This window comes from Callorhinus ursinus, unplaced genomic scaffold, assembly GCF_003265705.2.
Source record: "Callorhinus ursinus isolate GAN/ISIS: 27379988/994484 unplaced genomic scaffold, GSC_fseal_2.0 scaffold52, whole genome shotgun sequence".
NCBI lineage: Eukaryota > Metazoa > Chordata > Mammalia > Carnivora > Otariidae > Callorhinus > Callorhinus ursinus.
In genome coordinates this window covers 8,311,361-8,326,230 of record NW_027397114.1, presented here as the reverse complement: position 1 = coordinate 8,326,230, position 14,870 = coordinate 8,311,361, and the positions used below count along the sequence as shown (strand labels likewise).

Sequence of the window (14,870 nt, the reverse complement as noted above, 5' to 3'; positions counted from 1 at the left end):
AATAATGGAGGCTTGGGAATTGGTCTGGGATGTAAGATCAGTAGTACTTACTTTTATGCTTACAATGAAAGTTTATTGCAATAAATTAAACTCATATCCTAGAGAACAAGAGGGTAGGATCTCCTTAGAAAAAACCAGTAACACAGACTACTACCATGGCCTATGTCACCACTAAATCAATTTGTTTGATGGTATTTGCCTAGCTAGTCCTGACAAGATATAGAATATATTTCCTAATGCCTTCCATAAAATCAGATTCGTGTTTCATAATCATTTCACTTCTCAATATTAAGAGGACTCATCAAAATTAGAGCTCTTCCCATCATCCCATTGTGAATTTATATTCTAATTAGTAAAGATTCTACATGCTGTTGTTCTGCTTCTTATAGGGTAACTTTTTTTTTTTTTAAAGCAGTGTCTTTCAAGATAAAACTAGTTTATTCTTTTTCTGGCTTAGGAGAAAAAAAAACCCAGCTATAAAAGACATTTTGGGGGACCACTAAGGATATTTGATATTGTTATTATTGATATTATATTATTAAATCAGTAAAAAGTTTTTTGGGTGATTAAGGTATTGTGATTCTTTAGGAAAATGTTCTTAGTGTTAGAAGAGACAGGCTAAAGTATTCAGAAGTGGGGTGCCTGGTGACTCAATCGTTAAGTGTCTGCCTTCAGCTCAGGTCATGATCCCAGGGTCCTGGGATTGAGCCCCACATCGGGCTCCCTGCTAGCCAGGAAGCCTGCTTCTCCCTCTCCCTCTCCCGCTGCTTGTGTTTCTGCTCTCGCTGTCTGTCAAATAAATAAAATCCTTAAAAAAAAAAAAGTATTCAGAAGTAAAGTGTCATGATATAGTAAAAGCAAATGTGGCAAAAAGTTAACTGGTGAATCTTGGTGAAGAGTATAAAGGAGTTAATTATATTACTCTTTCATTTTTTCCAGAGCTATTAGAATTTTCAACACAGGGGTGCCTGGCTGGCTCAGTTAGTGGAGCATATAACTCTTGATCTCAGGGTCATGGGTTTGAGCCGCACACTGGGTGTAGAGATTACTTAAAAATAAAAAAAATCTTGGGGCACCTGGCTGGCTCAGTTAAGCGGCTGCCTTTGGCTCAGACCATGATCCTAGGGTCCTGGGATTGAGGCCCACAGCGAACTCCCTGCTCAGCAGAGAGTCTGCTTTTCCCTCTCCCTCTGCCCCTCTGCTATTTGTGCTTTCTCTCTCTCAAATAAATAAAATCTTAAAAAAAGAAAAGGTCTAAAAAGAAAAAAAAAAAAAAGAATTTTTCAACATAAAACTTTAGGGAGAAAAACACCATTGATTTTTAAAAACTTGAACCAAAAGTTAGCCTTATCAAATAAACTTATGAACAAAAAGGGTTACTAGGCCCCAATTTGTAATTTTCTTCTCCTAAGTAATGTTATAAATCAGAACTTGTCCACTGAAAACCAAATACCAAAAGCATTTCCTACTCATAAAAGCATTTTAAACAGCCATGCATTAGAGCAGTTTTGACAGTTTAAGAGAAAATGATTACATGTACATCAAGAGGGTAAAGTTTTCCCAGTTAACTACAGGACTTACCTATCCATGTCATCGTCTCCTGGTAGTAAGGGTGGGAGGGGCAGAGGAGGCAATGTTGAAGTTTTTAGGTGTGGAACAGCAGCTGTTACAGATACTTGAGTCTTCACAGAAACCTGTACAAGGGGCTGAGAATTTGCCTGAGAGGACAAAGTAGATGTCCTTGGGTGAGTAGAAGAGGGCAAAGTTGAAGTACTAGAAGCAAGAACCTGACTAAATGCTGGTTGGGGAGGAGGCAGAGGAGGCTGCTGTGGAATAGCTGGTAGTGGAGGCAAAGGTGGCAAAGGGGGTGTCTGAGGTGGAGGGGTAGTAGTTGGTAAAGGAGGTGGAGGAGAAGTAACTGTGGGGACAGTTGGAGGGGTCTCCTTTTCTGATGTCTCTGCCTCTTTTGGAGTAACAATCTCCTCTTTCAATGCTATGGGTTTAGAGTCTCTTGATCCCTGTGCTTTCAAATCTTTAATAGGATGCTTCTCAGAGTTCTCATCCAACTTTACTTTCCCTGTATCTAAAGAATTTTTGACTTCTGTATTTAGATGTGGTACATTCACCAGTTCAGTATCTAGGGCAGATTTTTCCAATTTTACACCTCTGGTTAACTTTTTAGACTCCAAGCCTGAATCCTTAGCTTCTACTAAACTGTTCTCTTTTCTAGGCAAAAATATAGGTGAACCCTTGGATTCCTTTCCATCCATTTTTGCTGCAGCAGCAGCAGCTGCTCTTTCCTTCTTTTTCCTACTGAGTTCAGCTCCCAAGCTGGAGTTCAACGGAAGCCTGACAGGTGAGATGCTGGAATGTCGACTGCGTGACCCGGATCTCTTCTTTTTACTATGAGAAGATGAGTGTCTTGAATATGCAGGACTTCTACTTCTAGACTTCATGGATTTCCTACTGGAAAAAGAAAAAGCCAGTTTAAAATGGATAGCTGACAGCAATATGTAGGAAAATACATCAGTTAAACTATGGAGCACTGTAACTTAAAGAAGCTACTCTGAGTAATTTAGCAATCTTAAAAATTAATTAGGTACCATCAAACAATAATAACATATCAATATTGGTTAATTACCTGTAACAAATGTACCAGACCAATGTAAAATGTTAATAACAGGGGTAACTGGATGCAAGGACAAATAATTCTTTGTACTACTGTCACAATTTTGTGTGTGAATCTAAAACTAGTCTAAAAAATAAAGTTTACTTAAAAAATAGATTACAAGGAACTAAATCCTGTAGGACAACATATTTCATTCATATAACACTAAAATTATCCATTACTTATCCAACTCAAGAAGATGGGTATTTTTTTCCCATGTTGGGAAGCACCCATATTCACAATTACTTTTTTGGAATTTTGGTTTAAATCTCTGATGAAGTGAAAACATGATAAAAAAAAAAAGTCACACTTTATACTAAAGGTGGGTTATACCAATCAGGAAGTTAAAAGTAACTAGCATGCTTCACCAAAACCTAATTGTTTAAACTAGAGAACTATTTAATTGACAGATCCCAGGAAGATTTTGTTCCTTGAATCCTCAGTCGATAATTAAGTTGTGCCTATACTAAACAACCCCTAAGATACAAGAGTTATTAGGATTGGCAAAATAAATAAGCTGAAAAAGTTGTCTTACCAAATAATTTATCAGAAGTTCTCCAAACTATAATGACTTCTGGTATTTTCACATATAAAATGATTTCCAATCAACTTTTTAGGAACTCATAAAGCAAGGTACTGTTGCATGTTCAATTTATTTTCTTCATTATTAAGAATTTGGAAATCCATGAGGCAGATTCTTTTTAAGATTTTTTAATTATTCATTTGAGACACAGAGATAGAGAGAGAGAGCATGAGCAGGGGGAGAGGCAGAGGGAGAGGGAGAAGCAGGCTCCCCGCTGAGCCAGGAGCCTGATGTGGGGCTGGATCCCAGGACCCTGGGATCATGACCTGAGCGGAAGGCAGATGCTTAACCATCTGAACCACCCAGGCACCCCCAGATTATTCTTAATTGAAACCCAACCCTCATTAATTCTTTTTGTCTTTTTTTTTTTTTTAAAGATTTTATTTATTCATTTGAGAGAGAGACAGAGAATGAGAGAGCATGAGCAGGAGAGAGTGGCAGAGGCAGAGGGAGAAGCAGACTTCCTGCTGAGCTGGGAGCCCGCTGTGGGGCTGGATCCCAGGACCTTGGGTTCACGACCTGAGCTGAAGGCACATGCTTAACCATCTGAGCCACCTAGGTGCCCCTCTTTTTGCCTTTTCATAAAGCCTAATGTGCTCAGGCCTCAATGTGAGGGGAGAAAAAATAGCACTAAAAATGTGACTGAACAAAACATAATTTGCCCAGTAGTCTAAAATAAATTGTTCCCATTCCAGATCTTCAATATCTCCCTTTATCTTTGGTCATTAGTAATACTGACATAATTCAAAATGTTTCAAAACAAATAGTACATATGTGTAGGCGAAATAACTCACATGATATTAGCCATGGTTTTCTTGTAACTACACTGCTTTTTTGGAAGTTTTAGTTAAAATGCAAGTCATTATTGGAATAGAAGTACTCAAAACAGCAATAACGACATATATATGAACACGAGGATACAGAATACTGAAAGTGGTTAAGTGGATTTACGAAACATCCACTTATTCTTCAGAAAACTAATACTTCTTTTGTAAGTAACTGGATGAAACCAGAGGTTTTCTCTCACTGAACTGGAACTGGGATAAAACTACTATCTCTATTATCCCATGATAAACTTCTAAAGTCCCAAACACTAAGTAATGTCAGAACCACAAGCTCTAAAAACTAGTTTCTTTAATCATTCAGCATTACTAAATCTTCCTAAGGAACTCTGCTACAAACCCTTCAATTTCTGAACAGAAGCCTACTGTTAATAGAACATTCTGATGGCCATATACTTATGGCATTTTTAGTGATACAAATGCTATATTTGAGGTCAAGATCCACTCTTCAAGAAAAAAAGCGACAAGGAAGGGGGGTGGCAAGAGGAGACAACCAATAGGTAAATGCAGGCAACAGTAAAAACCTCTCAAAAACAAATGTATTTTCCCCCTGATTTGAGTTAGGTTCTATTCATCTGAAATGAAATTGCTACTACTAACCACTACTAATTTGGAGGATGCAAAGACATTGCATTTCTGGCGAGGTATTTTCAGTCTTTTAAAATGATGTTGCTTATTTAATTTTGACCATCTCCCAAGGAAAAAAACAGAGATATCACAGAAGGGATCTGTATGCTCTACTCTAAGAAATTTTTGTACTTATTGTCTGGAATTCCAATGAATGAGGAAAAAATCTGTAGTGCACATATACAAACATATCATGCTCTGTAAAACCCAACTAAAAATACGCATGTGACTCTAAAATTATATTATGTTTATATATTGTGTCCTATGCTATTATATTGTGTCTCCCAATTCGTTCCTGATTTATTTTTTACCATTACTGCACTAGTTCCAATTAAGTGAGTAGAGGAAGAGAGAACTTGAGATATGAATCCAAAAGGAATCCTTGCAAAGCAAGTTCTTTCTGAAAGTTGTTTTAGTGTTTTAACCTCAAGTGCACTTCCATATTCCCAAAACTCATGACAATAAAAATTCTCAAAACAGCCTTAATGAAATTACTCCTCAAGAAAACAAGTATTCTCAGAATATTTCTTATGTTTCCTTAACAACTAAGCTACTTTATAAATAGTACACTTAAGACATCCATTTCACTTATATAAATTTTACTCTCACCCCTTCAAAAAAAGTCAACTCTAGCTAATGCTATACACAACATGCTAAAATGCTTATAGTGAAGTATACTGATGTCTGCAACTTTGAGATGAATCAAAACAAAAGATGGACTGATGGAGAGATGGATGGGTACGATAAAATATATAACATATATTAATTGTAGAATCTAGGTATTACATATATCGATCCTCACTATAATTCTTTCAACTTTTCTGTGTTTGAAAAATTATGATAAAATGGGGGGGGTGGTTGGGGGGAGGGGGAGGACTAAGGAACTTTTAGGCCCTGACAGGTTAAGAACTCTGCATTTTGATTAATTCAAACTAATTTATGAATAATTATAACTTTAAGTCAGCAAAAATTACTCATATTGACATATAAAAGACATGCATGGATTTTTACAAATTAGCATAATTTCTCTCCTAGCATCCAACAATATTTCTTTGCTCATAAGACAGAATTTACTGACCTGCTCCAGGTAACCAGAAACTGTGCTTTACACTTCATATTTACTAGCTAATTTAATCCTCAAAACTACTCTAGAAGTAGGTAGTTATTATTCCCATTTTACATACGAAGAAACACGGGCAGGGAAAAATTAAATTATTTGCCAAAGTTCACAAAGATTAGGATTCCATTCAGGTATAACCCCAAAGCCCATGTTCTTTTGTGGACAATTGAGTCCACAAAGAGGGAGGTACATCTCATCATCTAAAAATAACAGTTTTCAGTAGTAATTCATTTTAATGATTAAATTTCAAACTAACATGCCTTTCTTGCTAAAATATGGTAAAGGCACTATTACCATTTTTTTTAGAGAAAAATTTTGAAAATTGCCAGTGGTCACAAGGTAGGTCAATGGTGATGCTGTAAAGAAAATCAAATTATCCTTGGAACCAACTTCTGCTAAGCTATGTATCAACAAAAGGAAAAAAGACTAAGCAGCTGAATTTCCACTAAAACATCAGTTTAAAGACAGGAATTAAGAAATAAACTTACAGCTTTGCAGACTCAGTGGACAGCACACGCACAAATGATAGATGACCTAGGCAAATAGCTTCAAGATAATACGAATGAAAATTTATAATTTCTTACATCCCCAGTCAGGTCCAGTGAGGTCTAAAGCACGAATACCAAGGTGATTTAAGACAATGCAACTAAAATTGCTAGATAAACTCTGGGATAAGCTCAGTTATCAACTATGTGGACTCAATAAGCAGGAACTTATGACTTTTCTTACAGGGGCTTACAACTGAAGATTTCACCCCTGGAAGTACCTACCTTTAGCAGTTTTAGGCATGTGAACTCTCCACTTCTCAAATTCTGAGTTAAGAGAAGACCAGATTCACCTACTTGGGTAACTAGCCAATAACTAAGTGTTCTAGTCAATAAGGAAGACTGGGGGCTTCAACAAAATGTTAACATGACTAACTGCCAATTCCTCATGACGCAGCCTAAGAAAAAAGGGCTGTTAGACAAATAGCTCACCTGGGGAGTGGACTCCGACTCAGAGACCGTTTGCTCATGAAAGGGCTGCTGGACCGTCTTCGACCATAGGGACTGGGTGATCTCCCACTGTAAGAGCCACTCCTTTCATAGCTGGAAGAACGTCTCCGACTATAGGGACTCACAGATCTTTGTCGTCTACTGTAGGGACTGGGTGACCGGGTGCTGGACTGGTAGGCCGAAGGCTCCTTGTAAGGCGGGCTAATTGACTGCCTTCTTGAGGTACTTCCAGGACTCTTCTTGTAGGAGTCATAATTGCTAGAGGTGTGAGATCTTGGGGGACTAAGGTCATAATCTTGGCCATAAGAAGCTCCTGAGGGGCTATCATCTTGCTTGGGGCTGTCAGACCATTTCCTATGGGGACTCCTGGATCTCCGTTTGGGACTGTCCATTGTTTTGTAGCTTTTGGGTGTTTCCCTTTTCCGATGACTTTTACTCCGGTCTTTGTGCCCAGACTTCAACTCACGTTCTTTCCGGGTCTTCTCCTTATGGAGTTTGGATGACCTGGATTCCTTGTTGCTGCTGCTTTTGGATATCTGTGCCTTCCCATAGTCCTCATTCTCCTCATTTGAACGCTTTGAACTTCCTGATACTCGGTCCTTCATCGATCCCGATTTGCTAGAGACTTCCTGGTTTTTTTCTTTTTCTGTTTGTTTAGTTTTTAGTAAGTCCCGGGAACGTCTGTGCTGGTGGTGACGATGTTTGTGCAGGCGGTCACTCCGATCAGTTCCACGACGTTCATCATTCTCCCTCCTGTCTAGTTTGAAGGCCATGTCGTCAGAGAAGGTATCTGAATCAGAGCTGATGTCATCATACTCCACCAAAGGTTTGATAATTGTACCCAAAGGTGCTGCTTCGGGGGTCACCAACCCCATGTCTTTGGAGTGCTTGGATTTATGCCGCTTGTGCTTCGACACCAAGCGGTGACGCTCTCTGCTGTTGGAGCTGCCACCTCCCGATGACGGCTGCAAAGTTCCAGAAGCTCCTCCACTCCCGTCCTTCTTGCCCCCATGTCTCTCTGGATTGGGCATTCCCTTTCGCCGTGCCTCAAAAAGGGGAAAAAGTTCCCCAGCACTCCAAAAAGTAACCCCCACCCACCCCCCCAACCCCACGCCTACCAAAGCGCCCCTCGAAGGGGGTGGGGAGGGAAGGGACGGTAGCCCAGGCTCCTCCTCCCTCCCGACTCCTCAGCACCCTCCTACATGAGGTGGGGGGTGAAGGAGCCAGAAAAGAAATTAGAGTTCCTCAGCAGTGGAGTTGCGAGACAACGGGTAGCTGCTCAAGTCTGTTTCCCCTCCTCCCCCCACCGAGCCAATCCTCAGGCCCGGGCGCCGGGGAGGTCGAGGAAGTAGGAAGCCGACGGCCCCGGGCTGTGGGGCCGACTCCGGCTCTGGGGCCCTGTGAAGACTGCGCGGGCCCTTCCCCTACCCGGTAGCCCGGCTCGGGGCGGCTTCCTGTCGCTGGGGTCCCGCAGCCTAGGTGCCTCACGCCCCCTTTGTCCCTCGCTCCTGAGGGAGCCCCTCTTCTTGCCTCCGCCTCACCTCAATACCTCACACACTCACTCGCTCCCTCACACAGACTCAGTCACACACTAGGTTAAACCGAAACGGCACTTGGCGGGGGGGAGGGGGCGATCCCAGGAAATACCGCGAGAATCCTGTGGACTCTCGCGGTATTTCGTGCTTCCCTTTCACCTCTCACCACGGCTTGCTCAAAAAACGCGAGACTAGGTCCTGAACAAGAAACGCGTTCCGCCAGATTCTCGCGATAAGATCCCCGCTCTCCATTTGAGCAAAGCTTTATTGAAACGGCGGTGGAGTTTTTTTTATTCAAAACTTTATTGATAACTCATTGAACAAATACTCCCAGGCTCCGGCACAAAACTAATTTTGCATATTTTATAACAACTCTTTCAACTACGAGGATGAAAATATTGTCAACAGGACAAAGGGCGAATGTGGGGACATTTCAACCCAAGTCCTTAAGTATTAACAATGCTTCCCACTTCCATAGAGTATACTATGCGCATTATCTCTAATTCTCATACTACTCTGCAAAACACGGTATCCTCTTCCCTATTTTACAGATAAGGAAACTCAGAGTCACAGAAGTTAAAGCTAGTCCAGCAAGTGCCAAAAACGAGATTTAAATTGTCTTAACACCAAAGCACAGCTCTTGTATAGTGTAGCACTTCCTCTCTCACTCTGTTTAAAATCTTAACCTGAAAACTCATCACCTCTTGGGATCATCTGTGGCTTTTCTGGAATCATTTAGCCTTTTATCTTCACACAGAAGATTATAATTATGAACATGTAGAACATAGTATTCATGAGCAAGAAAATAATATCTGCCCTTCATTTTTTACTTTTCAGAACTTTGCACACATTAGCTTATTACATCTCCACAACAATCATCTGAAATAGGATTGTATATGTGAGGAAACTAAGGCACCAAGAAGTTAAATGACTTATCCAAAATTCTTCATTCTTTTCTTCATCAAATTTATCTATATGAGAATTTAAGGCCCTCCTCTGTGAAATAGTATCCTTTCCCATAAGGCCATCAAGCAAGATCTAGAGAAAATATACCACAAGATATAAGATGATAAATGTCATAAGAATGATACAGAGCACTGCAAAGGTTCTAAAGGAGGTTGGGAGTGTTAAGGAAAAGCTTTATAAATATAGGGCATTTGAGTTAGATCACAAAGACTAGGATATGTATATGCAAAGATGGGAAGATTAGGGACACCTGGGTGGCTCAGTCAGTTAAGTGTCTGCCTTAGGCTCAGGTCATGATCCCAGGCTCCTGGGATTGAGGCTTGCATGGAGCTCCCTGCTCAGCAGGGAGCCTGCTTCTCCCTCTGCCTGCCCTCCCCCAGCTTGTGCTCTCTCTCTCTCTCTCTGTTAAATAAATAAATAAAATCTTAAAAAAAAAAAAAGATGGGAAGATCAGCCAGTAAAATAGGGGCCAGAAAACACCCTGAATGTAGGCAGAAGAATCCTACTCTCAAAATCACTCCCTGAAAATGTTCTTGTTGCTTTTGGTCACATGGGTACCAAAAAGAAAATTTTTTACCTAAATGTTTGAGTCCATAAACATTGGCTAAAAATGAAAAAGGTAAACTTTTTAATTAACCATGGAAGAAAATGTAATGCCATCAAGAAAAAAACGGATAGGGGCGCCTGGGTGGCTCAGTCGGTTGAGCGACTGCCTTCGGCTCAGGTCATGATCCTGGAGTCCCGGGATCGAGTCCCACATCGGGCTCCCTGCTCGGCGGGGAGTCTGCTTCTCCCTCTGACCCTCCTCCCTCTCGTGCTATCTCTCATTCTCTCTCTCTCAAATAAATAAATAAAATCTTAAAAAAAAAAAAAAAAGAAAAAGAAAAAAACGGATAGACTTCAGTACTGGAACTCAGATATGGTAACTCCTCATGCACTGCTGCAAGAGAGCCTGGATATAAAAATATAAAAGTCCCCACCAGTGTCTGACATGATAGCCAATGGCATGACTTCGTGGCAGACTGGATGAAATGACTGAGCTACCTTATCAAACATTGGCATGAGTTCAGCAAAATTACTCTGATTTTTTATATCTTTTAAATGAGATTAAGTTTTTGACCCAGGATGCACCCACACCCACAGTAAAATAGAAAAGTGGGGACAGCAGAAGGAATTATGGTAATGTGTCAAATAAATCTTGAATAAAATTCATCATCTAAATTAAACAGTAGTTGATGGGGCTCCTGGGTGGCTCAGTTGTCGGGCGTCTGCCTTCAGCTCGGGTCATGATCCCAGAGTCCTGGGATCTAGCCTGGCATCGGGCTTCCTGCTCAGTGGAGAGACTGCTTCTCCCTCTCCCACTCCCCCTGCTCGTGTTCCCTCTCTCACTGTGTCTCTCTCTGTCAAATAAATAAATAAAATCTTTAAAAAAAATAAACAGCAGGGCACCTGGGTGGCTCAGTTGGTTAAGCGACTGCCTTCGGCTCAGGTCATGATCCCAAAGTCCTGGGATCGAGTCCCACATCGGGCTCCCGGCTCAGCGGGGAGCCTGCTTCTCCCTCTGACCCTCTCCCCTCTCATGCTGTTTCTCTCTCTCTCTCTCAAATAAGTTAATAAAATCTTTAAAAAAAATAAAGAGTAGTTGAAACTTTCTTAATTATCTAATGGTTGCCTACTGAAGACTAGAGACTCCTGATGAATGAATGAAGATTTTACTGAATTTTTATAACATATTTCTATAGCACTGTTCAATTTTCCATAGAACTCTGTTAAGTCTGTCAATGGATATCAGTTGAACAAATAATCAGGTGAGGTGGCCAAGATGGGTATTACTACATGCATCTACTAAAAGTTGAAACCGAGACTCAGGAGTTAGAGAACGTTTCCATTAAGTGTAGGAAATGCCAGGAACAAGGACAGCTCTTTCTTTAATCTTAGATCAGTACTCTTTCTATTGCAGTACGCTTTCTCTTTTTGTTGGATACAGTTGTACCCTAATGTCAATAATCTCTCAATAAAGCTGGGAAAAAATTTCTACTCTAGGAAATATATTTTGTCCAAGTGTTTAAATACAAAATCAAGTGTAAACTGCAGAAATTTCTCCAACAATTGGCGAAAATAGTGCTTTTATAAAATAAGGTTTGCTTCACTCTACAGAAAAACTTTGAACTCAGAAATTCCAGGACTGCACAATTTGCTTTATTTGCATGACCTCCCAGGGCAGGGAGTTAGGGCAACTCTATGAACCCCAAGGTAATCAGTCAGATGAAGACTATACTTCTGTGTAAATCCCTCAGAGAAAGTCAGAGAGCTTCTCTTTAGGCTGTAGTCAAGAGGAAATATTTAACTAAAGTCAATAACTCCCCCAACCCCACCCTGGATCAATTTATTAGTTTAGATTTTAGGTTTAAAGAGTCCTCTGAAATCTCCGTCAAAGCTTAGTCATTTAAAATTTGACCATTGTCCCCTTTATGCCATATACAAAGATCGCTCCTATGTGCACCTTGGATGATTTTCTTGTTTAATGACATGTCTCTCCTATCTTTGCTTTTGGAGTACAAATTTTTCAATAATGTCATTTTATCCACATTTTTCAGATGAGAAATAACTTCTTATTCTATTCTGTAACCAAAATTTGGTAAAGTTTATTTTCAAGCTTATAAGGTTTAAAATTACCTAGCTACACTTGGTATAGACATTATTGTATACAGTTTCCATGAGGAAATGTAGCTGTATATCTAGTATTGATATTTTGGGCACAATAATAAATTAACAAAAAATTTTTGAGTAATTGATTATTATGACCAATCATATTTTCAGAACTCGAAATCAGGTGAGTTCATCAAAGTTTGGGGCTGTGTTTTCGTGTTTATGTTACCAGATCCTACCTAATACACAAGTATTAGGGTTCCATAGAGGCTTGTCAGCATTTTAAATATGAATTATCTTTGAGGAGCGCCTGGGTGGCTCAGTTGGTTGAGCATCTGGCTCTTGATTTCAGCTCAGGTCTTGAACCCAGGGTCGTGGGATCAAGCCCTGAGGTGGGCACTGCACTCAGTGGAGAGTCTGCTTGAGGGTTCTTTCTCTCCCTCTCCCTCTGCCCCTCCCTCATTTGTGTGCTCTCACTCTCTCTCAAATAAATCAATAAATCTTTAAAAAAATAATGAATTATCTGAATATTCTCACTTGGATAAAATGTTCTCTGTACCTCATCAGTTTGAAAGTTGCTAGATTTACACTACATAATATTTGGAACACACTTTTTCTTTAAGATTTTGTTCATTTATCAGAGAGAGCAAGTGAGAAAGCACAAGTGGGGGGAGGGGCAGAGGCAGAGGGAGAAGCAGGTGAGGCTCCACTCCATCCCAGGATCCCAGGATCATGACCTGAGCTGAAGGCAGACGCTCAACTGACTGAGCCACCCAAGCACCCCTGGAACACATTTTTATATTAAAAATATTCATTGATTATCTGAAATTCAAATTTAACTGAGTGTTCCCTATTCTATCTGGCAACTCTATCAATTTATCCCAACAATATGCATTGAGTCTCTGACATGTGTCAGGGGCTAGTCTAGGCAATGTTACTAGACAGTAGTGAAAGAACTAGACCCGGTAAAACCTTCCTGGAGGTAGCAATCTAACAGGGAAGACAGGAATTAAACCATCATGTACTTAATACATTTCAGTGGTGAAAGTGCTATTAAAGAGAAGTTTGAGGGACACCTGGGTGGCTCAGTCAGTTAAGTGTTGGACTCTAGGTTTTGACTCAGGTCACGATCTCGGGGTTGTGAAATCCAGCCCTGCAGTAGGCTCTGCACTCAACTTGGGGTCTGCTGGAGATTCTCTCTCCCTCTTCCTCTGCCTCTTCCCCCACCTTGCACACCCACACGCATACACTCTCTCATATAAATAAATACAATCTTAAAAAAAAAAAGAGAGGGTGCCTGAGTGGCTCCGTCAGTTAAGCATCTGCCTTCGGTTCAGGTCATGATCCCTGTGTCCTGGGATCGAATCCCATGTTGGGCTCCCTACTCAGCAGAGAACCTGCTTCTCCCTCTCCCTCTGCCCCTCCTCCTGCTCGTGCTCTCTCTGTCTCTCTCCCCCCATCAAATAAATTAAAAAAGAGAGAGAGAGAAAAGTTTGAAATAATGTAACAGAGGATCTGATCCAGTCAGGGGCTAGAGAAGACTTCTCTAGTCTAGAGGAAGACAATTGACATCTGAATAAGAAGGCCTTAGTGATGTGAAGAGGTCAGGTGGAGGAAGGCCTCTCCCAGCAGTTAAAAAGGTCTGTTCAAGGACATTTGGAAAGAGTGCAGGAATTTTCTTTTCTTTTTTTTAAAGATTTTATTTATTTGACAGAGAGAAAGAGCAAGAGAGCACAAGCAGGGGAAGCAGTAGAGGGAGAGGGAGAAACAGGCTCCCCACTGAGCAGGGAGCCCAATGTGGGGCTTGATCCCAGGACCCTGAGATCATGACCTGAGCCAAAGGCAGATGCTTAACCAAACTGAGCCACCCAGGTGCCCTGAGTGCTGGAATTTTCTGCATGAGAAAGAAGGAATTGGCAAGGGGAGAGGAGATGAGTCTAGCATGGTTTCGTAGGCCCAGTAAAACATTTGCCTACTGGGCCCAAGTACAGTGGTAGGTAGGCAGTGGGGATTCGGAAATGAAGGCCAAATCCTGCCCTAAGAAATTCACTACATAGTGACTCAAAGAAATGAGGATAAAGAGGAAAAGGTAAGAAATAAAATTTGAATCCTACTTTCAAAGAGCATGGTCATAGATATCTTTGTGGTAGTGAACGTGTTCCCAGACACTTCCAAAGATTTGTTATTGAATTTACACTGCTGTGCCCCTTCACCTGAACTGTAGTTATCTGCTGGAATGGTTTTGGAGGATGTTTGAATAGCATTTTTGAAATGTGGCAAGTCTGAGACTGAAAAGCCAGTAGAAATCCACTAAATATCCTTTAGCGAAATTAGGTAAAATCTAACTTTAGAGCAGTTATTTTCAAAGATGTGTTTGGAAAAAGAACATTAAAACAAAAACAAACAAACAAAAACCAAAACAAACAAAAAACAAGCCTTGACTATATTTAGAACTTTGAAGGAGGGGTGCCTGGGTGGCTCAGTTGGTTAAGCAACTGCCTTCGGCTCAGGTCATGATCCTTCAGTACCAGGATGGAGTCCTGGGATCGAGTCCCGCATCAGGCTCCCTCCTCGGCGAGGAGCCTGCTTCTCCCTCCAACCCTCCCCCCTTCTCATGTACTCTCTCTCTCTCATTCTCACTCTCTCAAAACAAATATATAAATCTTTAAAAAAAAAAAAAGAACTTTGAAGGACTACTAGCTTTGTATTTTAGCCTGGTTCTCCAATTCCAGTGGCCACAAACTTCTCAGCATTACTCAAAATTTCTTGTGTGGATTTACTGATAGAAAAGACAGGACTACACATTCTTTGTAGTATAGAGTACAAGCTAAACTGCTTGTTTTTACTATGATTACAAAATAGGGACACTAGCAATTGTGATACAC

At 40.7% G+C, this 14,870-nt stretch overlaps 1 protein-coding gene across 9 annotated transcripts in view; it reads right to left on the bottom strand.

Moving 5' to 3' along the window:
• CDK12 (cyclin dependent kinase 12) overlaps positions 1 to 8,460 on the bottom strand; it is a 75,292-nt gene extending 66,832 nt beyond the window's left edge. For 6 of the 9 annotated variants that reach the window (XR_012375567.1, XR_003205658.2, XR_003205662.2 and 3 more), the window contains exons 1-2: positions 6,818 to 8,460; positions 1,582 to 2,466 (exon numbers count right to left, since the gene is read on the bottom strand). Coding sequence is in view for 3 of the 9 variants with exons in the window: in XM_025859463.2 (XP_025715248.1) it covers positions 1,582 to 2,466; positions 6,818 to 7,866 (1,934 nt within the window). In the remaining 6 variants the exon portion in view is untranslated. The remainder of the gene's footprint in view (positions 1 to 1,581; positions 2,467 to 6,817) is intronic. The other 3 variants (XM_025859463.2, XM_025859465.2, XM_025859464.2) reach the window with 2 other exon arrangements.
• Between the last annotated feature and the right edge of the window lie 6,410 nt (positions 8,461 to 14,870).